This window comes from Oreochromis aureus, linkage group 14, assembly GCF_013358895.1.
Source record: "Oreochromis aureus strain Israel breed Guangdong linkage group 14, ZZ_aureus, whole genome shotgun sequence".
Classification (NCBI taxonomy): Eukaryota; Metazoa; Chordata; class Actinopteri; order Cichliformes; family Cichlidae; genus Oreochromis; species Oreochromis aureus.
The window spans coordinates 37,423,493-37,449,351 of record NC_052955.1 but is presented as its reverse complement, the minus strand read 5'-3'; the positions used below and the strand labels follow the sequence as shown (position 1 = coordinate 37,449,351).

Genomic DNA, 25,859 nt, shown 5'->3' with positions numbered 1-25,859 from the left:
TGCATAAAGTTGCAAATAAAAATTTCTAGTTAACGCTTTTTCTGCATCTAGAGATAATATTGTGGTTTCAATGTTTTTACTGCACGAGTAGTCTATTAAATTAAGTAATCTACGTGTATTTGTTGACGAGTGCCTACCTTTTATGAAATCAGTTTGGTCAGGATGAATTAAGAGGGGGGTTGTTTACTTTGCAGATTATTTTGAGATCTACATTTGTAAGGGATATTGGACAATAGCTTGAAGGAAATGCAGGGTCTTTGCCTGGTTTTAGCAGGAGACTAATATTGGCAGAATTCATATTTGATGGTAGTCTGCCATTTTCCTTGATTTCCTGCAACAGTCTGTGGACTACTGGTGCCAGAATTGTCCAGAATTCTTTGAATCCTTTGTTTATGCTGACAGACTTCCGAGATTCATAAAATCATGATAGTACAGAAAGCTGCAGATGGATGGACTCTTGAAATAATAACCACCAGTACAAAATGTCAAAAAACACCTTTATTGAAATTTTTAAAAAAGAGATTGCAGGAAATTAATACATTCATGTATTTTTGAAATATTTACCGCTTTATACTCCATCTGAGGCAGGAATGTATTTCTCTAATCACAATGGTAACAGCTATATGAACATCATGTAATGCCAACCCACAACGATTCTAAATCCCACTCACACAATTAACACTATCAGAAACACCCCTACCATTTCCACACTAACGAAAGGACAAAACTTTGGCTTTAGCACTGTCAGAGAACTTATTGCCACAAATGATTGACACCTGCTCTTATCCACCTTCCTACAAAACACCTGGAGCTCCCATCTCTTCTCACAGACAAACTAAAAAAAAGAAAAAAATGATCAAGAAGATTCTAAAAATGCAGCATCTGTCCAAGTTCAGTGAGTATGAAGGTCTGACAACCACATGGCCCAGAATGACAGTTGATTGGTTTTGATTACTTTGGATTATTCCAGGTTGCAAAGACTGCTTACTGTAGCTTCTATAAACAGAGTCCATAAGCACAAACAGTCTACATTTGAGCCACAAAAAACATAACGCAAAGATGTGCAGCTGTTTTAAGAAGAACAAGAACAAATCAATAAAATACAAATGTTCAACACAAGAAGTAGATATAAAAAGGAGAAAATAAAGGTCACAATTTTGATATGTTTATGGACAAAAGACAGAATCATGTGTTTACACACAAGCACACGCACAATTCTGTCAGATTCTGTAAGTTCAAATACAAATAGTTAAGCAGCAGAGGTGCTGTGCTTTATCTAACACTGGTCTCTGTAACACCCTCAGGCAGGGCACACACTGAAAAAATTTAACCGCACTGTAAACATACTAGGGTGGGTGTGTGAGTAGGTTACACCTGCAAGTTTGAGGAAAAATTAGCAGAATTTTTGCAGTTTACCTAAATGGTATCTGTTGACTTGGACAGAAATATTAAGAGTCATTCAATTTCTTGCCAAGGGATGACTACCAAGATGGTGGATGCTCTATTAGTCAGGTTCTAGCTTGATAGCTTGCATCTTTTACTGACAAATGCTGTCCTTTCATCAGAAATAAAAGCTGCAACAAGTTTTTTAGTGAGCGAGAATGCTAGTTAGTGTAAATACTGTTTCAGAAAAATTCGAAAAACCTGCAAAGAGACCACGACTGCATCATTATTTCCTTAGTATTGATAAGATATAAATAAAGGGCTTCAAGACCCTGCATCCCATACCTTTTCCCTTTAGTTCCCACACCAAAGCAGAAAAGAAAACCTAACATTAAAAGCAAGCCCCACTGCAAAGCCTGTGTTAAATGCAATACCTATTCCAGGTCTGTGGAACTAATGCAGAGCTTAATAATAATGCAAGTGGACAGCTGGAGGCAGCTGGAAGAGCAGCCGAAAATTACGGATAACCACACTGATACAGAGGAGGAGACCTGACAGTCTTGACCTAACAGGTATGGGTGATGTACTGGGCCCTGTACACTCATTTACAAAAGCACTTACAAAAATAAATATGTACAAGATAAGGTAGTGGTGGGCTCTGGCGAAGATGTGGCCCCTGGCGAAGATGTGGCCCTGGGCTTTCAGAAAAACAAACTTTTCTGCTTCCTGTCCCGATCTTCTTAGATTGTTCAGAGTTTTATGAAAAGCTGTTCAGAAAATAAGTGTTTCAATGGTTTCTCAGTATGTTGCCATGACAAATGCAGTCAGATCAGCCAATGCCAAGGATTAGATGACTTTGTAGGTCAGGTAGTCACAGAGTAGTGCAGGAATGGCCAGCGCCTCCACCTGCTGGGTGCTCATCACTCGACGAAGAGCCATTCTGCACATGTGCTGGAGACTGGCAATGCTACGAGGACACTCCCAGAAGTGCACGCTACCATCACGAGTCCTAAAACATAAATCAAAAGGAGAAAAAACAGAAAACTGAGCTAATATTTCAAAGAGCTCTAAATGTAGTAAGGTGGTGCAAGGAAGCTGAGAAAAAAATGATGAGGCTTCCTTATCAAAAGTCAGGATGTAGTTTAACTTCAAGTGTGTGTTAACAGAGCATCGCCAGCATGCTGTGGTATCTTACCCAGCAGCAAGGACACTTCCTTGAGCAGAGAAGGCACAGCAGAGGCCATTAGAGACCGAGGCGATCGCCAGAGGAGCCCTTTCCTCAATGCTCCAGAAGCGAACCAGCCTATGCAGAGAGAGAAACGGGAAAAAAAAATGTCACAACCTAAACTGCAAAAATCCCTTCAACACTCATGTCTTCTTGGAAGTTTCAAAAGCAAACTGCACCAGACAAGCTTTTCTGCTATGCTCCAGTTATTACATATCAGCCGTGAAAAGAGAACAGAGCCTCTTGAGTGTACAAACATGCTCTCGAGAGGCCCAAAGTCAAACACATGTGGGTTTGTTAAGGCTCAAAATCATGGCTCACTCTAGTTTTGTGTTCTAAAGTACTGCAAATAGACCACTTGCAGCCACTGCTGCTGAAACTGGTCATGCTGATGTGTGAAAAAGATTGTTCTCTTTCATCAAGTGTTTCATGCTTTTTTTCTCTTTGAATCATTCACCAGACAAAAAATGTAAAAAAAAATCCCTACCAAAACAGATTTTAAGAAGAAATAAAAAGAATGTAAACAAAAAATTAAAAATAAATTACATTAATATTACCTGTCATCTGTAACACTGGCAATGTGTCGGCCATCAGGGCAGAAACTCACAGAGCGAACCCAGCGGTCATTTGCTCCTCCTGCAAAAATGGGTGAAGGAGGCGGGAAGAGGTGGCTGGGAAAAGACAAAAGCAGAAGTTCATAAAGCATCAGTAATATAGCTTTTTGGGTTGAAATTTTAATACTGACGGTTTGGAAAGAAAAATAGTCATAATTTAAAATTTTTCATTTTATATTACTTTTTTTAAAGCATATTTACGGGCTTCATTGTGTTCGAATAGTGGAAAAAAGATAGGAAGCTGGGGAACGAAAACAGTGACTGACATGCAGTAGGTGGCTTCTGGGTGGATTCAAACTCAAGTCAAGTGGTTCAATCAATCAATCTTTATTTATAAAGCACTTTTCATGCAGAAATGTAGCACAAAGTGCTTTACATGGTTAAAAGCAGCCCACCCCACCCTCCAACTCACTCCCCACACTCTCATTAACATAAACGATCATGGATATACACACACACACACACACACACACACTGAAAAGCTGCCTCTCCGTGAGTATGTGTCCTGACTTTAGGAACAATCAAAAGGCCAGTACCAGAGGACCTCAGGGTCCGCGAGGGTTCATATGGTAAAAGCATATCTGAGAGATAAGAAGGCCCAAGACCATTAAGACATTTAAAAACCAATAAAAGAACTTTAAAATTGATCCTGAAACTAGAGATGGACCGATCCGATATTAAGTATCGGTATCGGTCCGATACTGACGTAAATTACTGGATCGGATATCGGAGAGAAATAAAAAAAAATGTAATCCAATCCATTAAATATCAAAAAAAGCACCTCACAAAACTTGAAACACGGAGTAACTTGGCTCACAGCCGTAGCACGTCGGAGCAGTGTGCTCACGTGATTGAGCGGCTGTGTGTATTTGTAGCCTGGCTAGCAATCCAGCATTTCATCTCCGAGGAAGTTATCCCAGAGAGAAGTAAAGCAAGTGTGTAAGTTCATCTCTGAATGTTTGTAAAGCGTACCCACGTTAAGCTTAACAACCGACATATGGAGCGACTGCCTCTTCTCTCTCTCTCCTGCTGCTACTTCAATCGTGAAACTGATTAATGATCAGCTGATCGGCTTTTCTGTCGCGAGTCCGTCTCTCTTCTTTGTTTTTGGCCCACTTTGCACCAGAAAGAGGAAACCAGCGGCTGAACAACAGCAGCACGTTTAACCTTGATGAGCTGTCGTTAAAATTTATTTAATATTACTTTCTACACCAGGATCCTTTTCTACGTAGCTGACGGCTGGTAACTGTGCAGGGGCGGATCTAGCAAAGTTTAGCCAGGGGGGCCGATAGGGCATTAACAGGGAAAAGGGGGGCACAAAGACATACTTTTCTTTCTTATTCTCATTTAAAATGTCTAGCTTTTAATAAATAATTATCTGAATCTTACACCCAAAGTTTTAATCTGATGTAAAATGTATAGAAGTCCATTACTGTATATAGTAACTGTTAAGTTTAATATACCGTAGTAAGCTATAGTACTTTTTCCTTTGGCATCTGTGCAGTCTGCAATTCTGTAGAAGAAAGATGTTGAATCTAATTATTCTTGAAAAATAATTTATGTCTGTGCATTTTTTTTTTATTCCCCCCCCCTCACACTGCATCAAATTAAAGTTGATTACCTCGATTACGTATTGGGGTGATCGTGGCTCAAGAGTTGGGAGTTTGCCTTGTAATCGGAAGGTTGCCGGTTCGAGCCCTGGCTTGGACAGTCTCGGTCGTTGTGTCCTTGGGCAAGACACTTCCCCCGTTGCCTACTGGTGGCGCCAGTGTCCAGCAGCCTCGCCTCTGTCAGTGCGCCCCAGGGTGGCTGTGGCTACAATGTAGCTTGCCATCACCAGTGTGTGAATGTGTGTGTGAATGGGTGGATGACTGGATGTGTAAAGCGCTTTGGGGTCCTTAGGGACTAGTAAAGCGCGATACAAATACAGGCCACGTACCATTTTAAGCATCGTGAGGTGGGGGGTGGTTCCCTATTTTTTTGCTGGGAGTTTGCAACCCTTGCTTAATATTTCTGCTAAGTACTCTTTAAGTACTCTTTAAAATACCAGAATAGGAAGGATGGAGTAGGTTTAAGTTTATTAGATTGATCAGTATTGCTGAACTATGAAATATTTTGGGTGCAGTGTATTTATTACATACAGGTATAACAGAATAGCTTTAGTGTTGTTGTTTATTTAAACTTGAGTATGAACTTATACAAAATGCAGCAAGATATTAAAAAAAACAGTTTTATTGATTAAAAAACACTATCGGATTCATATTGGTATCGGCAGATATCCAAATTTATGATATTGGTATCGGTATCGGACATAAAAAAGTGGTATTGTGCCATCTCTACCTGAAACACACGGGGAGCGAATGCAGCGATTCTAAAACCGGTGTAATGTGGGCCTGCCCTCTGGTCTTCGTCAGCACACGAGCTGCAGAGTTTTGTAAAAGTTGTAAAGGTGAAATATTCTTTTTGGGGAGACCAGAGAGCAGGGCATTACAGTAAACAATGCGACTGGTAATAAAAGCATGCATCAACATCTCCGTGTTGGCCTGAGAGAGAATAGGGTGGACTCTGGCTATATTTTTTAGATGATAAAATCCAATTTTGGTTACATGTTTAATATGTGGGATAAAACCAAGCTCAGAGTCAAAAATAACACCCAGGTTTTTCACTTGTAGCGAAGGACATAGTGAAAATGCCTGTAATTTAGACAAGAGTTTCTCTCTCTGAGCCTCAGGACCGATGATTAAAACTTCAGTTTTGTCCTGGTTAAGCTGTAAAAAGTTTTCTGCCATCCAAGATCTTATATCTAAAATACAGTTAAAAAGGGCATCCATTGGTCTGGTGTCATCAGGAGACACGGAGATGTACAGCTGAGTGTCATCAGCGTAACTGTGGAAGTTCACTCCATGCGTCCTGATGACACCGCCAAGAGGGAGCATATACAAATTAAAAAGTACAGGGCCTAAAACCGACCCTTGGGGCACACCACATGTCATTTTATGGATCTTAGAGGAGCATGTATCCATACTCACCATAAAAGTTCTGTCTGAGAGATAGGAAGTGAACCAGTTGTGTACAGCACCAGAGAGGCCCACCATGTGTTTCAGTCTGTGTAAAAGAATAGCGTGGTCTACTGTATCAAAGGCTGCGCTTAGATCCAGTAGCACCAGGACTGAGAGCTTTTGGGCGTCCCAGTTACATCTAAGATCATTTAAAACCTTTAGGAGAGCAGTCTCTGTGCTGTGGTTCACCCTAAATCCAGACTGAAAAATCTCCAGGATCTGCCTATCATTCAAAAAAATCATTAATCTGAGTAAAAACAAGTTTTTCTAAAATTTTACTTAAAAATGGTAAGTTGGATACAGGTCTGTAATTATTAAAATCATTACAATCCAAATTGCTCTTCTTCAGAAGGGGCCTCACCACCGCCGTTTTAAAGGCAGCAGGGAAGACACCCAACTGAAGAGAGCGATTCATCATATATAAAAGCTCAGCTTCAAAACATCCATAAAGTGTTTTAAAAAGTGAAGAGGGGATTGGATCTAAAAGACATGTGGTGGGTCTCACTGTGGAGAAAACTTTCTTAAGGTTCTCAGCATTAACCAGGACAAAGCTGTCCAGTGTCTCCTCAGGTACAATCGAGCCCTCAGATGTGTTTAAAATCATATCACGAGAAGATAAAATATCACATCTGATGGCGCTGATTTTTCCCCTGAAGTGGTCTGCAAACTGCTCGCAGAGTGAGTCTGTGGGGGTTCTTTGGGAGTTGTTACAATCTGGGTTAAATAAATGATCTATGGTGGAAAAGAGGACCTTGGGATTATTTTTGTTATTACTGATTATTTTGGCGAAGTATGAATTTCTTGAATTCCTTAGTGTATTGTTGTACATTTTAAGTTGCTGTATGTATTTGATGGTTAATTGCATTTTTATTTTTCCTCCATCTCCTTTCTGCTGCCCTGCAATTTCTTTTGAGTTTTTTGACTTCTTTGTTTCTCCAGGGTGATATATGTTTTACGTTAATCTTTTTGGTGGTGAGTGGAGCAACGGAGTCAAGGCTTTTCTTCAGTTTGCTGTTAAAATGATTAAAAATAAAATCACAGGGTGCAGGTAAAATCACAGGGGGGCATTCGTCTAAAACCCTGGTAAAATTTGCAGCCACTTCAGAGGTTAGATAGTGCCTCCTCACAGTTCGCACCGAGGTCTCCCGCTGAATAAAACCGGTGATGTTAAAAAAAAAACAAAAAAACAACAACACACCACACAGTAGTGGTCAGAGACAGCCAAGTCAACAATAGAGGACACACTGGTGGACAGCCCATGGGTGATGACCAGGTCCAGAGTGTGTCCTCTGTTGTGAGTCAGCTGCGTGACGTGCTGGGTAAAATCCATACAGTGAAGAATGTTTAAAAATTCTTTTGATGTAGAGTCAGATGGATTATCTATGTGCAGGTTAAAATCACCGGTTAAAATTATCATGTTATATTTTGAGTGTATGTTTGTTAAAAATTCCTTGATAAAAGCAGCACTGTCTTTAGGTGGTCTATAAATTGTGACAGATAAAACTGGAGGGCTGCTAAAAACAATAGCATGGAATTTTAAAGTGGTAAAATGGTCAAATAAAATTTGTTTGGTGGTGAGTGTGTTGTTGGTTAAAGATGCAGTCCCACCACCTCTTACCACTTCTAATAGAAAAAGAGAAATTAAAATTTGGTGGGGAGGCCTCAGTGAGAACAACTGGTGCATCCGAACCCAGCCATGTTTCAGTTAAAAATAAACAGTCAAGTTTATTATCTAAAATTAAATCATTAATAATAAAAGACTTGTTCAACAGAGAGCGGACATTTAAAAGTGCCATACTGATGGAGACTGGTGGATTTTTGACAGTAGAGTTCAATGGATGTTGACATTTTTGAAGAGGCCGGAGGTTATTGTTTTTGGAGTTACTGGATTTATGATAATTCTGTTGCTCTGTTTGTGATTATGATGGGTATTGTGTTGACTGTGGGAGAGAGAGGTCCGAGTCCAGAGTTTTGTGTATTACTGTTAAAAGTGGAAAAAATATAGGAGCTGGGACCAGGGGCACATCAGTCAGTGGCGGACAGATCAGCAGGTAATGTCGGTTTGGGGCAATGACAGGGCGGTGTGCAGGAGTGCTGTACGCCAAATGCCAAATTGGCGGACAGCAGACGGCGTCCCCTGGCATTGAGGTGGAGCCCGTCTGCCCCAAAAAGATGCCTCCTCTCCCAGAAGGCATCAAAATTGTTAATAAAACCCACACCGTGGGAGACACAGGCGGAGGAAAGCCAGGTGTTAAGGCTGAGCAGCCGGCTGAAACGGCGGCAGGTGGGGGTGGGCCCGGAGATAAAAGCACTCACCTGCAACTGACCAAGGAGGCTGAAGAGTTGGAGGAAGTCCAGCTTCAGCAGCTCGGATTGCTGTTTGGGGATGTCATTGCTACCGATGTGGATGATGAGCCGGTTGGCCTGTGGGTGGGATGCCAGGATGTTAGGAATTCTGTCCACTATGTCGACAACGGTGGCTCCCGGGAACGACAGCATGAGCGCCCCCCTCATCCGCACGTTCCTGACGATGGAATCCCCGAGGACCAGCATGGAGAGAGGAGGTGCCACCGGGGGCTGCTGGCCATCTGAGATGCCCGCGCCGCGGCACCGGGGGTGTTCAAATGGAGATGCACCAGCCGGACCGCGTGAGTGACTCCCAGGTAGCCGCGCCGTGGGTCTTCTTTTCCGAGGAGCCGGGGTAAAGCACAGCTCTCCGCGGTGAGTTTGCACCACAGCGTTGGGCTGCCTGCCACGGCTCTGGTGGCGTAGTGGTGGAGATGGCGCAGACCTCAGCGACACAGCGGGATGGCGAGGGCTAGCGGCCAGAGGAGGAAAGTCCACAGGATCCAGGACATTGAATTTATTCTCCAGTACTACCGCACCGGAGGGGTGAGGGTGCGAGAGACGGATCCTCCTGGCCCCTCTACAGCCACCGCGTGTCTCAACCACGGTCCATGGTGCTGGTTGGAGTGGAGTGGAGCTGACCAGAGCCTTGGGTTTGGCCCCTAGTTGAAACCAGCAGTTCTCGTCCGTGGCAAAAACACCAGCGACGCAAGTTGAGAGCCTGGGTTGACTGTTGGCGGGATCTTGGGACACAACAGCTGGGTGGTGCACTGTGTCGGCTAGCTCAGCGCTAGTAGCGGTGGTTTGAGCTTTGCCAAGGAGGATCGTGTCAAGTTCGCGTTCAGCCCCCTGGATTTGGTATAACGTGGATATCCTTTGTTCCAGCTCGATCACTTTTTGGCTCAGGTTGATGCAGCTTTCACAACTGGATGTTGAGGTAAGTGGTGCCATTCCGAAATCTCGTACCGGCGACAGCGTCAAAAACAAAAACAAAATCTGCCACTTTAGCTTACGTTAGCTAGTTGTGGCAGTTGCTAGCATGTGTGCATGCAGTCAGGACGCTCCGACACAATGAAAACCAGTTAAATTGTCATTTCAAACATGTGCAGTGGTACAGTACACAGTGAAGCAAGTAGGGCTGTTCGATATAACGATATATATCGGATGACGATATAAAAACGTCTATCGTTTCATTTTACGCTATCGTTTGTTTCGTGGTGTCGCAAATTAAACTGTTTACGGCAATATTTTTTCATTATTTTGATGATCACTGTAGTGGCTATATTAATTTCCTAAAGTTCTCTCTTTCTCTTATATTTAATATAACCACACTACAGAAGGACAAGCGCTTGTTTTTATGAGTTGTCGTTAGCAACAACGACGGTAAAACCACTTCGTGTCCGCTTGTTTATTTTCCACATAAACCTTTCACAATAAAGCTCAAGATCCTGTTGAGACTTTTCAAAATAAACTGAATCACGTGAAAGATGCAGAGTATTTACGGATGAGAAGCAAAAAAAGAGCTGTCGGGTGCTAAAAAATAAACCTTAGACTCAAACGTTAGAACAGGCTTTTCCCCGCAGCACGCTGTGTAATAAATACTCACAAAGAAAACGGCGGCCGTTACAACTTATGTCTAAAAATGTATCGTTTCACACATCAGTTAAAACACTCGACTACAGGTACGCGACGCCCAGCTGGAAACACTTCACGCAAGTCGAGCTGCCCAACATTCACAGAATTTACAGAAAATGTTACATTTTTGTGATTTATATCGTTATCGGACGATAGATGTCTTAATATCGGGATATGAGATTTTGGTCATATCGCACAGCCCTAGAAGCAAGACAGCGTTCTTCTAAGACCATGGACAGACAATCAACACAGGACTACATAGAGTGCAGTGTATATTTATTAAAAAAAAAAAAAAAAAAAAAAAAAAAAAAAAAAAATCACAAAAAATGCCTTATGCAGGCCTCTGCAAGCCTTAGAGCACATGGTTTGCCTCCTCAACCTAGTTAGCCAACCTTTTGCCCCTTAATTTTATAGAAATCTCAGGGTGGATTCCAACAGTCTACTTTGCTTAGGAACTGTTCCAAGTCCCAAAATGCTAAAGAAACAAGCTTCAATGCTTATTTTATTGCCACCTTTAACATATCATACACTGGAACCAAAGAAGGGGAGAAAATGCCATCCCATGATGCATTACAATGGACTATCCATTCATGAAAAAAGTGGTGCAGATCATGCAATTGTTAGTTTGCATGTTTACAAACTGCATTTTCCTTTTTCTGAACATCACACTGCTGTACCAAAAACCCCCACTACAGATTAAGGCTGCATGTGATGATGTCGACTATAAAAATTTGTTGACACAGAGTTTTACTGTTGATCCATTATATACTAATACCACGTAAATGCGTTTATGTAACTGCAAAACACTACAGGAAGCTATGGGGGCAGTATCGCCTATTTTGTCTGCCAAGACTGCAGTCAATAGTAACAAAGAAGAAGAACAGCATGAATGGGAAAACAGGAGGATGGAAGAAAATGGAAGTGAAGACTAAAAATGTGGAAGCATTTCACAGAAAACAAAGCTGAATGCAGACTGTGCAAAGCAGAGCTGTCCCTCGACAACAGCACTGATGCAGTGCGCGAGCGTTTAAAACGGCGGCACCCCCGAGCTGTGATGTCAACTCTGAAAGGGTCAGTTTTAGAGAGCTAAGTTAGTGTGTCGTGTTGATGCCTTGTTTATGTACCAACACATACATAACATAATGCTTAGCAAGGATGATGCTTGCTAAGCAAACACCATTTCAGTTTTGTTAGCCAATGAGTGAATTGTGATAGTAATGTGACAGTAAACCTTATTTTAGCAACATTTTAACATTGCACTCAACAACAAACAAATCCTCCCTAACAAAAAAAGTAGCGTTGAGGGCTAAACTGCAATATATTTCTTCACATCAATATAAGTGGGGGTGACACAGGCCGGAAGTGGCCCCCAGGCCGAGATAGCTGGGATAAGTGATGGATGGAGGGAATTTTTAAGTGAGGGGGGAAATGAAGGAGTAAATAAGGGAAAATAAGATGCATTTTTATCGACTATGGGACAGATTTGCTAAGCCAGGTAAGTTATTGTGATCCCGCAATCACAGGGTGATCTAACAGAGCACTAGAATGTATTTACAAAAAATGCAGCCTGTTCCCAGTGAGACAATTCAGCTAAATGAGAAGAGGCTACAGGAGCATAAAGATGCTTTTGAAATAATGGATAACTGATAATCCCTTGGCACTGTGCAAAGGGTTCTGAGAATTGAAATCTAGGTGGGGTAAAGGATGCATCCAGAGGAAACTGCATTATTATAACTATTCCACCATATGAGTCTGAAATCTGTCAGATCACAAGCCATTCCAGTTACTAAGTTATTGTGCTACTTGTGCAAATATACAGATCACATTTTTTATAGCACAAAGCAACATTCAGGCATTAATCTAACACATTTACACATATTCATTAATAGTAGCGTTGCCACAAACATTTCACTTTTATTCACTACAGAGTCAGGAAAGACAAGTTGCTTGCCGTTTGTGCACTGCTGAGAAAAAGACAGCTGAGTTCAAATAATCTCTGCTTTAAAAATAGCAGCATTATTAAGGAGCAATAAGTGGGGCTCACCTGTCAACACTCAGCGTGAGGACTGAATGAAGAGTTTTAGGACAGAGCCAAACTATTGCCACTACGATCACAACTCAGTCATCCACAGAAAGTTCTAACATACATGTGCTGATAACCTCTCCCGCACAAAATGCAAACTGCGCCTCTTTAGTAAACTCAGTCAAAAGGCAGCTTTGAGCTGCAGCAGATGTAAGTAAATGTGCCCCTAAATCTTCTTTTTGCTTTAAAAGTGGAGTTCTCATTTAAATGCCTTGCATAAAACAACATAGTGGTGAATGATCATGTCTCAGTAGCTTTAACACAGCAGACATTTGGCATCACATTGTTAAGGAGACTAGCGTAAAACCGTTCAGATTCTCAGCGCACTCCTCTTCTCTTTTCCTAAGTCCTTATCTCACCTTTCCTTGATCTCAATTAAACCTTATCAATGTCAAGGAAACGAGTTGGGCAAAGCCAATGGTGAGCCTTTTGTTACATATTATCTAAAAGAGATTTAATTTCATTTATTTTAGTTTATTTAGGGCTGCCGCTCAAAACAACAACATTTTGTTTACCAAACAAATGTGTGCTAACATTGAATATCTGTGTTGTTTGGATTTTTTCTTACCCCAGTTCCAGGAGGATTGTGGCCTTATCGTGGTCCCAGACAATCACTCGGGTGTCATAAGAGGCAGTAGCTAACAATGCTCCATCTGGTGAAAACTCACAGGACACCACATCATGATGATGTCCCTCCAACTTTCGGATCGGCGTGAACTTATCCATGTTCCATAGGAACACCTGCAATAAAGAACGACACATTATAGCCCATGGAATGATTTAGACTGTATGACTACTGATGTGTTATCTTACACTAATTATCACTAGATGCACAAAAAGCAATTAGAAATTAAATTAAAAGGAATTAAATCAGAAAAACAGTTATGCTCAAATTATGCTCAGTGTCACTATAATGCTTTATAACCTTAAACCAGGCAGAAAAAATAAATAGCATAGCCTGGCTAATGTGTAGTGTGCTACACATCAACACTAGGCCAAAATGAACACTTTACCTACAATAACAATAAAAATATCAAACATTTATATAACTGTAAAGCTTCTACAATAAAATTTACATTCATACATCTTTTATTACTTCAGTAAATGAACTAAATGCATACTATTTTAAGAAAAAAGTCTACACAAAAAAGAGAAAATAAAACAAGTAGTAACTTAAGGTAACATAAAGTTACTCCACTGGTTTCCCCTTTCAGAGATTTAGTTCACTGTGTTTACAATAGGCTCGCATCTCCGGCAGAAGCCTACGAAGAGAGACTGCAAGAGAAAAGAATATTTATGGCCAAAGGATCGATACCTCTGGCAGAGTACACATATGCACGCACATGCGATTCGCGCGTGCGCGCGCACGCATACACACACACACACACACACACACACAGACACACACACACACACACGCAAAAAGTGACAATCTGCATAAGCCTTTTTCTTTTAACGTTAGCCATGGTCAGAATGTTTAGTAATAATGTCTTTGCTTTGTGGCATTTATCACAGGACTGTGCGGGTATGACACTTTTAGGGCCTGCCACTGACTGACTATAAGAAACTACAAATGATGTTGGTTGTTAAAACACAAGTTAATGGTCAATAGAAACACAGCTTACAATCTAATGGTACTGTTTAATCTTTTGGGTTATTGTTCTTCTTTTGTAGTCGTTTTTCAGTTAAAAGAAACAATATTTTTCACAGCTGAATTCCTAAGATGATGGCAGACAAGTTGAGATTTAAAAAAAAAAAAAAAAAAAGAGCATAAAGTATTGCTGCTCCATTTTATTTATTTAGCGATGGCAGTGCATGTGTTTTTGGGTGGGGGGTGGATCATCGGGCCACCGGTTACATGACAGTTTTAAAGCTACAATTAATAAAGTAAATAGAGCAACTGCGACAGTAGAAGTAGACAGACACGGAGCAGCACCTACGTACAGAATGACCTTGCAGGTCAGGATGCCAGGCTGCCCCTGGCCAGGCCTTTGGGCATTGCGCACTGTGCGTCCATGGTTTACACCAGCTGCTCAAAATGTCAGCGCAGCGCTCCTTTCAAAACCAATCACACACTGAGTTTTACCACCACCTGTGACAAGGAGAGTAAGACACACACTGTAGGGACATAAAACCTAACAAAACTATCACCACGTTAAGAGTAATCTAGGTTTGTGATACTACGGATAAGGTTAGCCCAAGCTGGCCAGTCTATGGAACTGCTATTCAGCAACATGTTTGCCTTCTAAATGATTTACAATGATTTCGAATTTTTTTAAATGAAAAAAGTATTTTTGGGGCAATTTATGTTTAAGTTAAAACATTCCCTTGTATCAAATAGGTTTTTGTTTTGGCTCCCCCACTTCCATGTCCATACTGAAAGATTAACTTCAGCTATATAACATTCATAAAAACAATTGTCTGCTTCATACTTCATGCATACTTCAGAACAAAATCCCTTTTTCACAGCATACAAAAGCCAAACAGAATCTAGATCCAAGCACTTGACTGTTGACACCGAGCACAGTTTATATTAAAGGTAGAAAAAGAGGGTATGGGTTCTAACTGAGGTTTGATTGAGCATAACTGATCACAAGCAACTGCACAAAGATTAGCTAGGACACTCAAAAACATGAGTACAAAGGAACTTGTTTACGCACCGACTTTCCTGCACCAACCGAGCACAGAATGGAAGAGTCAGGGGAGAAGGCGCTGCAGTACACCCAGTTCTGATGGCCCCTCAAAACTTTCACCATATTACCTACAAGAGAAAATGACCAGGGTCTTTACTCTCAGTGCTACATTTCTGTCACAACCTATATGTCAGTCTTACATTTGGATCATGTTTATATTGTTTTCGTTTTTTTTAATCAATATTTAAGCAGGATATTTAGTTTCCCGTGAAGACAGTGATTAGAAATAACTGGTCACTATATTTTTGAACCACTGCCGTGTTAAGAGTTCAGTGTTAGCTGCATATTTGCTAAAATTGCTGCTACTTATCTACTTAAAACTAAGCAATTGATCTTTTCACGACACTTATTTATACTGCACTTTTATTTTGTGATATTACCTAGTTGCATTAATTTTTAACTGACACAATTTATGGAAGGATTCGGGGTTCTGGGGTTGCATCCAAGGTTCACATGATCTGCAAATACTCTCTGGGCAGCATGTGGTTAGTTTTTTAGGAATTCATAGTTCAACAGGGGTAGCGTTCTGGGGTTGGGCCTGCAAAGAGCTCTGTTGTCAGATAGAGGCAGTTTACAAAGTTTGTGGTAGAACTGGTCTATGGGTCACGCTTGCTTGTGTTATTGTTGGTCTGCCAGCCAGCTGCAGAGAAGAGCAAAGTTACAACATACAAAGTGCTGATGTGAAAAAGTGTTAAAAACAATGGAAAGTGCTTACTGCAGCCAGTTTTGCTTTTTGCAATTCCTCCATTCCTAGAGAACTCTGTTATCGCTTTCCTTTTTTTATTCTGGCCCACTTGTCAACCAATAACCAGACACAGAGGTCACATGTATCCAGTGAACGCAGCTAGGACTTTAGAAAACTGCACAGGATGTCTGCTGTGTGTGAAAACCCATCTCTGCTAACTATCTAAACAGCAGTATGAATGCAAACAGACGCATTGTTTGACATAAATTAATCTTGAAGCAGCACTTGGGTAATACATGGAACTAAGACTCTTGTGTTTGTCAGGTTGCATTTTCTCAACATTAAAATGATAATAATGATAATAATAATGATGATACTACTACTACTACTACTACTACTACTAATAATAATAATAACAATAACAATAACAATAATAATAAGGACTATATCACTTCACTTCTTCATTGTGAACTCAGTGTAACTGTAAACACGGTTTGCTTTTCTGGTTTTGAAGACCCGAGCCCTTGTATTTCAACTGTGAATAGCATGCTCTCAGTTAAGAAATGAAGCTATTACTTCTTTGAACTGGAAAGAAAAGCAAAGAATAAGGTTGGGTTAAAAGTCAAAAACAGCTCATCCACTTACCATCATCTTTGAGATCCCATACACGAAGGGTCTTATCTCTGGACGCTGACACCAGCATCAGACTGCCATCAGGAGCAAAAGTTAAGTCTCGCACTACATCTGTATGATCCATCAGATTCAGCAACAGTTTTCCTACAGAAAGCAAACCACCGAAAGTAGATTAAAAGAAATGTCAGTCTTCACAGGCAACGACACAATTTCAGGTCTAAAGCTCCAGCTTTGCTTGTTTCAGGGACGAAAACCAAAAGGGTAAAAATGAAAGAAAAACAGATTTTAATTGCCAACTGAAAATTTAAAAAAAAATTCACTTGTGTTGCAGATAACAATGGTAGGAATAATCACGGACATAAGGTGCTAATTTTAGGAACAACCCTCAACTAGATTTTCTTTTGGAGCATTTAGCCCTAGGGGTTGGGTGGGATGGAGAGACTGCTGATTTCTCATGGTGCCTCCAAAGTGACAACATTTGTTTTGTTTTGGTTTTTTTTAAAATAAGAACACAAAATCCACAGAAGCCACACTTTAATCAGATAAATACTTTCAGAAATTTTGTTAGTTCACTGCAAAGTCAAACTATATCTACAAACCAAATATCAAAAAGAAAATATCAAAAAAAGTCTCTAAGGGACTGTTGTTTCATGGCATTTTAGACTCCAAGGTAAAAATCCTATAATAATACAGAGAAAATTTGATGGCGGCATTGATGAAACTGGGATGGGGGTATCAAAAGGGACAGGAAAATTAGTGGCACAACAAGGAAACAGCTAGAGAAACATTTACCAATTAATAAGCTTAACTGGCAACATTGTGTGCCCCAGACTAAAGACAGGGACCATCTGGCTGGTTATCAGTGATCAGTTTTCTGACAGTATGGGGGCACACTAGTGCCTATGGAATTGGCAACTTGCACATCTGGAAAGACCATTAATGCTGAAAGTATAAACATGTTTAACAGAAACATATGCTTCCATCTAGAAAACATCTTTTCCAGGAAAGGCATAGCATATTTCATCAAGGTAATGCTAAAGCTATTAAAACAGCATGGGTTTGTAAGCAGAAGAGGCTAAGTGCTGAACTGGCCTGCCTGGAGTCCAGATCTTTGGCTAACTAAAAACTAATCATGCATATCATGAAACAAAAAAAAAAAAAAAAAATAAGTCAAAGACGCAGAACTGTTGAGTGGAGAGAATCCTGTATTAGACAAAAATGAGACAACAATCCTCTCCCAAAAGTCCAGCAACTGGTCGCCTCAGTTTCCAGATGCTTATGGACTGTTAAAAGAAGGAACTTGTGAAGTTGTAAACATGAACCTACCGCTGACTTTATTTAATGTGTTGCTGCCATTAAATTCAAAATGACAAGATTTTTTTCTTCTTCAAATAGTACAGTTTCTCAGTTTAAATCTTTGATATATTTTCTATGTACTAATGCAAATAAAATGCCCGACATTTGCAGTTGGGTTGGATTATATTTCATAGATTCAATTATCTAACAAGATTATCAACTGGTGAAGCTGAAGAGAGCTACTTCTAATTACTGATGATGTGTTCTCACCAGTGTAAACATCCCAAATCTTGATGCGACCATTGTTGAGGCCTGTTGCCAGGAGCAACTGATCCTGTCCAAACTTGAAGCGATGCCACTCAATGTTGACACAGCGGCTGTGCTTTTCTGGTACTGAGGAACCAAAGGCCAATCCCCAGACAATATCACCACAATCTATGGTGTGTTCCGGGGGCTGGCCTGCCGCTGGGACTACTTGACCACCATCGCTGCTCTGACGAGACAAATGCCGAGGGCTCAAGGCATTGGTACCCTCTTCTCCATGGCCCACTGAACTACAGCAAAAAAAAGAGTGGAGAAAGAAGGATGTCAATTATGGAACATGGTCAAAGAAAGGAAATGGAAAAAAGCTAATACAAGTCCAAAACATATAGCCTAACTCTGGTAGATGTTTCCATTAGAGCTGCAATGATTCAGAGTAACTCGAATAACTTGATTATGAGAAATCATCGATGCAAAAATTCCTTTCATGAAGTTTTATTTTAATCCATACAACCAATGTACCATGAGCACAGTGTGACATATCACATGTGTAGCAGCCTTGATTTGATGGTGGGATGGAGGCAATTGCTCTTGGGTATACATGTGTTTTGTTTCATATAATTCAGACCATTTTCCTTTATGTCCTTCCATGTCAGGAAGGCCCAATTTTTAAAGGGAAGATTGACTGCAGTCAATCTACTGCAGATGACAAGAGATCTTAGTTTCCTTAACAAAAACAGGTGACACACTCCCTTTTTGTATAGTTCATCTATATTCAGGAACCAGTCCAGTTTGTTTATCTCGGTGTAAAACCACCCCAAAAACTTTCACAGGGTAAAGAAGGAGGCCTGAATTTTTAAAAATCTACTATTATTTCCTTGGCTAGGCTCAACTGATGGAGCTGGTTGCCTTGGTGGTGGAACTTCCGGCAGGCACCACCCAGTGTGACCGCTGCCACCGGCCCGCCAGATTGGACACAGCGGTAACCCTGGCAGAGGACCATCTACCGGCCCGGCCAATGGGAGTCGCTGGGGCTGCTGCATTCGTCACCACAGCGGCTGGTGGAAGCAGAGCAACGGCCACTTTCTCCAACTAACCTAATCTCCTCTGCTGTCTCTCCCCAGGGCTTGGCAGCTTCGGGTGCTGCACCTCACCACGTTGATGGTGGAGTGCTGGAGGTACAGGGAGCTGGGACACTTCCACTGCCCTCAGATAGAAAATGGTCAGCTGTTCCGTTTCACTGGCCCTCCGACTCCCTCCCCTGGCCCAAGAGAGATTTACTGCGTACTGGTAAGGTGCCAAAGAGGTATACACCAGGCTATGGTTCATAAATATCCTATGGTACCAGTGAAAATTGTATATATGGGCAAAAATTATAGACTGAATGCTACGGTTAGTTCACACCTGATGCACCCATTGATTTTGAGAATGAACTGGCCTGGTTTCAGTAGGCTCATAGGGCAGTGTGTAGGGGTGTGTTCACGACCGGTAGGGACACAGGTCTTTGCTGATCTCAGCGGTGACATGAGATCATCCGACGTGGACTCTGGGGAGGAGGAAATGGCAGGGCCTTCATGGGAGACCCCGCCAGCTCCAGCATTTAGCTCCAGTGAAGGTGGAGCTGGTGAACCAGCTGGCTGTTCCAAAAGCACCTTTGCAGTGTCACAGCGCACTTGTCCTGCAAAGAGTGTGGTACATGCACTGTTTCAGGTCATCTCTTGAGTCGGGATGCCGAAAAAGATACCGACTGACCATGGCACATTGTTTATGTCTAGGACACTAAAAGAGGTGTACGAATTACTGGCCATTAAATCTGTTCAGACCAGTGTCTACCACCCTCAGACAGGCGGGTTGATAGAGCAGCTGAATAAGCCTTTGAAATCCATGACTCCTAAGATCACATATGACGATGAATGCAGTTGGGGCCGCTGGCTGGACCCTCTGTTGTTTACAGTGCTGGAGTTCCCCAGGACTCCATGGGATTGTCTCCCTTTGAATTTCTGCTCAGCAGAAAGCCACATGGGGTGTTGGACCTAAATAAAGAAAACTGTGAAGAAGGTCCAAACCCTGCTAAGAATGAAATTCAGTACATTCTGGACTTGAGCGCAACACACACTGGGGGGAGGTTATCTGAGAAAATGTGCTCTGAGCCCAAGAACATCAGCAGCGCCTGTAGAACAGAGAGGATAGACTCAGAAAACTTTCACTGGGAGAAAGTTCTTGTTTTACACCCTTCTTTTAGCTCAAAGTTACTCGCCACGTGTCAAGGATCCTACATGGTCACACCCTATGTGATAAAATCCAACAAAAATAAAAGTTTGCTCAAAGATCAGAGTTACCAGACCAGTTGAAGCGCATGTTCCAGAATCTATAGATTACAAGTACAATATTTTCAAAACAAATAGGAAAACGACTGAATTTGGCAAAAAAAAAAAAAAAAAAAAAATCATGAGGATATACATTTCTTCAGGTTGACTTAGACGTTCTGTAAAACAGTTTGTACAACTTGTACACAGTCTCCATTGATCTAATGACAAGTTATCAAAAGTTCAACGAGATCCTACATGTAACCAATGCAGAGGGGTTCCAGTCACACTATTGCATCTTTGTTATGTCCAAAACTACATAGAATTTTTGGAATTCCAAGACCCTAACCTGTCATTCACTGCATCATTAAAAGCAAAATAATACAATTTGTAAGGTGCCTTTGACTGTCTTGAAGGGCATTTACAATAAAATGTGATCAAAGCAGACTTCTTAGGAATCTATTTTGTTAATATAATATTTATAATATTGATTCTCTCATTAAACAAAGAATTTTGTTTGCTACTGCATGGAAATGAAAAATTTTCCTAGTGGAGAAAATTTAGTATCGGCCACAGAAATGTAATGCCACATTGACTTTTCCGTGGCATTTAGAGCAGACTAGCAGCAACCCAGGCGCATTGCTGCCCACGACAGGTCAGGAGTGTAAACTGAACACAGTTTTTCTGTTCAAATTTAAACCCGCCACGATGGCTTGTGCATTGTTCCAATTCATAAATTTACCCCCATTTGGCCAGTGGCGGGAGCTAATTTCCACCCCTGCATGTGGTAAGTATGCATGTGGTAAATCTATTGAAGAAAAAAGAAATATGAATTTTGCCAAAAGACAGTTTTCACTGTGTACCATCTCTACACTGGAATCTGCTCTGTAAAACGGAAAACATAATACATTCTTGTATGCATCTTGCGTTTGGAGTCTCCTCTTCACTGCCTCTGAAGCTCCGTTAAGTTTAGTTCAGCTCAGCCGTTTCAATAAAACACCAATATTGCTGTAGAGCAGGAATATGTGGGGCTTGGCTCTAAAGACTGCATGAAAAAAATTACATAACAGAGCCAAAGTTTTGGCACCATGCTTGCAGTTTTGAGTCATTGAGATTTGCAATTGAGATTGCAAGCAGTTGCACAGTAATTCAGTGTGCAGCACCCTCAACCTCTGGGTGACTGCCTACTTACAATCAGTTCCAGATAGAAAATCAAGTGTTATCACGCCAACTATTGATTACTCATTGTCACAGAGGCTGCTGTCCTCCTTTTCCTCTAGTGTCACTAAGGCCCAACCAGCCACAGCCCTGATGTCCGGGAACAAAAGGCACTTCTTTCTAAAGATAACTTCAACATGTGGCTCAGAGTCACAAGACCCTGGTAAGCGGAAAAAGACCCCATTAAGCAGAGAGTGATCTGGTAATTCAAGCCACGTGTTCTCGGCACTGACAAATACATCTGATCTTTCAGCTTGAGGTTGGCAGAGACTGATTCAGAGGACAATTAAACAGCTAGAAAGGATACAGAGTTTATGTGTATGTAATCATGTAAAACTCATTCTGCTCTCCACTCTGCAACACAAAACAGCAGCTCATGCACCAATGTAATACTAATGACCAAATTCAGCTGCCTGTTAATCTTAAGAATTTGCACATTTACACAATACCAGCCATTTGTTACTTAAAAGCAGTTTTCAACATGGAGGAGGAGCAGCTCTAACTGTGAGCCCCTCCCGCATGGCTGAGCTCCTCACCCCATCTCTAAAGGAGAGGCCAGCCACCCTTCGGAGAAAGCTCATTTCCACCACTTGTATACACAATGTACTACGCACCGGAAAGTGTCCCCATCACTTTATCCGCAGCCCCAATCTGTCTGTTGATCTATCGGTCCCCTCTCGAATAAGACCACGAGATACTTGAATTCCTCCACTTGGGGCAGCAACTTATCCCTGACCTGAAGTGGGCACTCCACTCTTGTCTGGCTGAGGACCATGGCCTCAAACTTAGAGGTCCCAATTCCCATTCCTGCTGCTTCCATATGAATGTCAAAATTAAATCAAACGCCCCCCAAAAGCAGCCCCCACAATGGTAAATACTCTGTTGTATGAGATAGCACAAAAATTAAATTGTAATCCAATCAAAAATTAATTAAAATATTATCCTAAAAGCCTCAATGTCTCATTTTCTTTCCATAAATTTGAAGATTTTTATAATTAGTTGGGTTTTTTTTTTTAAAGAAGCAAAGCAACAACACAGAAAACATGTACTCCATTACCATAAAAAAAAAAAAAAAAAAAAAACAGCCACACATACTACGAAGTTATGCTAGTGATATAAAAAGGTGCTAGGTGCTGGGGGGGGGGAAGAAACTTACAAGCTGTCCAGGCATTTCGTCCAAGGGATAAGCCTGACAATGCGATGCCCCTGAGACCAAGCAAAGTAGGAACCATTGGGTGCAAAGGCCACTGTCCAAGCCTCACGCCCAGACTTCTGGTCAAAGGGAGCAACAGGCACCAGGAGTTCGCCAATGAACTTTGCCTTACCTGGAAAAAGCAATAACAAAACTTTTTTTTAAGCTACATTCTGTAAGAAACTGAATATGTGTCCTTTTTCAGCCCAAATAATACACACATAAAAGTAACCTCTTTATCTGGCACGCAGCCAGTTTGTTCACTGTTGTGGATATCTGATTGGCTAATGTGCAAACCATACCATTTGTATAACAGTGGGGGTGGGGGGCATAGCAAAGGAAAGTTATATTCTCTCAGCTATAATGGACTATACGCTGATATATGAACTGTCTACAATTAACCTCGGCAGATCCACTATTAACTTTTTACGTTTGGAAATGTACTTTTTCCAAGTCCATTTCTACAGGATATCAAAGTCTACGTGGCAAAGTAACCTTTGGTTAGCATAAGTCTTAAATTCCGGATACACAACATACTGGCAGTTTCATAACTGCATTCTTCACATAGCGCACAAAATGGAATCTTTGTGCAGAAACATAGGTCAGGTCAGGTCAGGTCTACATATACAATATATATATATATATATATATATATATATATATATATATATATATATATATATATATAGGTGTTACTTGGTAAGACCAATATAAGTTAATGTCAACACACTTTTGCAACAAGTACAATAAGAGCAACAATAAAACAAATACTGCATTCTGTACATGAGTGAGTAGATAAATATAACCCCGAAAACGTCTATACAGTTATGAAGGTTGTCTTTTTGGGTGCAAGAATGTGTGAGGGTACGTGCATTAAGTAAACCACTAAAGGCCTACATGGGGCTGACGTTTATCAACTCTGATTTTAGGATTAGTACCCAACTACGGTTATAGCTAATAAATAAGCAATACATAAAAGTAATACAGTGAATATGCCAAAGCTACAAGTTCTGTTTATTAACCATGCAACGCTGGCGTGCAAGCACGCACGTACATCCCTGGGCGGCTATGGTTCTCGCTGTTGTAGGAAGAATGGCTCTCAGCCAGTGTTTGTATCAGCAAACCAGCAACACGGAAACGCCACATTAACGTATCGTGGAAATGCATCAAAATAACCAACCGCACTGAGCTAATATAACAGCAGGGATACATACGTGTATAAACCCAAGAAACACCGACAAATAAACGACATCTCTTAACTTAATTAAACTTTGCTTTAACGATTTAAGCTAAGTAGCCACTGATCCGACATCTTATTTAGTAATAATGTTTTGAAAGGCCACATAGTCTGGTGGAAACAAAAAAAGTTTTACAATTTGGCATTAGATTAAAAGCACTACGATTGAAATGCCAGGACATCGTTCAGCGTTCTCACCTGCATTCACAAAAACAATACATGTAAAATTTTTACTTACCTATATCATTTTCGTTCACAGAGTCTGGGAAGCTTGCCATCTAAATAAGGGCACAGACCTAAGAAAAAGTCGGACACGCACTATGAAACAAAGATATTTGACAGAAATCTGGGTGCGGATTTATACGGCGAATTTTTCGTTAAAAACGTATGCTAAATTCGGTTAAATCCCTCCGCCAAGCTTCACGTCTGGGGTGGAAAATACAATCTTCGTTTGGCGCGTCTTTTTACTTGAGTCTTTCGGAAGTAGACGTTATCTTTAAGTCTACAATTATATTGATAGTGTTTAACACGTTGTCCTATTAAAAACTATATAACTCGCTACGCTTTAGATTTCTTACGATCCGTAAAAATACAATGGCTGCCAACTGAACGGTACAAAGGCTGAATAACGCCGTAGGAGGGGTTTTCATACTACGTCAGCACAGTTGCCATGGCAATTTAGCCCCCCGCCCCCACCTTTTTGTCTGACGTGTTCTACGCATCCCAGTCATTTGACGCTGCTGTCGGCAACTAAACAAAATGGCGCATCTCCGCAACGAGCTGATGGAACACTTTTTTTCATGTTTATGTCACAATTGACGCCACTAAGAGAAAGCTTCAGTTTACCAGTATATTTTTAAGAATGACAATGTTGTTTTCAATTCAATTCATTTCGTCTTTTTTATTTATATAGCACCAAATCTCAATAACAGTTGCCTCAAGACAAATATCTTACAGCAATACAGAGAAAACACTAACAATCACATTATCCCCTATTAGCAAGTGCTTGGTGGCAGTGGGAAGAAAATACTCCCTTTAACAAGGAATAAACTTCTGTCAGAACCAGGGCCAGGAAGGAGCAGCCATCTGCCATGACTGTTTGGGGGTGAGGGGAAGAAAACAGGACAAGACATCCTGTAGAAGAGAGCCACAGATTAATAATAACTAATGATTAAATACAAAGTGAATGAATAAGATGATTTAGCTCATCATAATCATAACTGAAATCAGTCAAAAAGTATTTAAAATACAGATGTGGCAGGGTGTGGTTTGTGGCTCAGTTGCAGAGGAGGGGTGGAACAGGGTATGGTGTCAGGAGAGCCTGACTCACACACCTGACCTCATCCTCTAATTATGTCTCACCTGTTAAAGATGTTGCAGAGACCTAAAGAGTGGGCTGTGTGTGCTACAGAAGCAGGGTAGTTGGAAAGCTAGAAAATAAAAGACATTTAAAAAGTGCAAAGCTGCTGTTTTCAGGTCCTTCATTGCCAAAGCAAATATGTCAAATTTCTTAAAAGTATGCACCCAGTATTTGGTTGGAAGTGTTTCACCGAGGTGATTAGGTTGTAGCACTGCTCAAGCATTGCTAATACCATTGAAGCTGCAAGGTGCTATACTGTAAACATAGGTCCCCACTAACAGTCAATAGGAACTCATATCATCCTTATGGAGTCAGTTTCTGACTGTTCAAAAAGCATGCCTGTTGTAGTACACTGGAGGTCATTTTGTAGTTCTCTAGCAGCACTTATTCTGTTCCTGATGCTGTGTCAAAGCATTTCTATGACCCTGTCCAACTTTCCTTTTGTGATGACCCATCTCCTGCCGTCTACGTCATATTCCGAATACTGTGCAGAAAGACAAAGCACACCACCTTGCAAGGGCACATATGGATGGCACATCCAGTACAACCTGAGTGAGCAGTCTCAGCCACTCATGTCTACAGTCTGTTGTTACTATTAGTGACAAGGACACTAGTAAAAAGCAAAGCTAGAGA

General features: G+C 41.1%; 1 protein-coding gene across 1 annotated transcript; it reads right to left on the bottom strand.

The window, feature by feature from the left end:
* Positions 1 to 480: 480 nt before the first annotated feature.
* On the bottom strand, positions 481 to 24,509 carry wsb1 (WD repeat and SOCS box containing 1). The gene is made up of 9 exons (XM_031746665.2): positions 24,105 to 24,509; positions 22,594 to 22,762; positions 17,923 to 18,206; positions 16,369 to 16,500; positions 15,006 to 15,106; positions 12,914 to 13,086; positions 3,166 to 3,279; positions 2,579 to 2,686; positions 481 to 2,392 (listed from the first exon to the last, which is right to left on the bottom strand). The coding sequence occupies exons 1-9, from the start codon at positions 24,142 to 24,144 to the stop codon at positions 2,230 to 2,232; spliced, it is 1,284 nt and encodes a 427-aa protein (XP_031602525.1). The 5' UTR covers positions 24,145 to 24,509; the 3' UTR covers positions 481 to 2,229.
* Between the last annotated feature and the right edge of the window lie 1,350 nt (positions 24,510 to 25,859).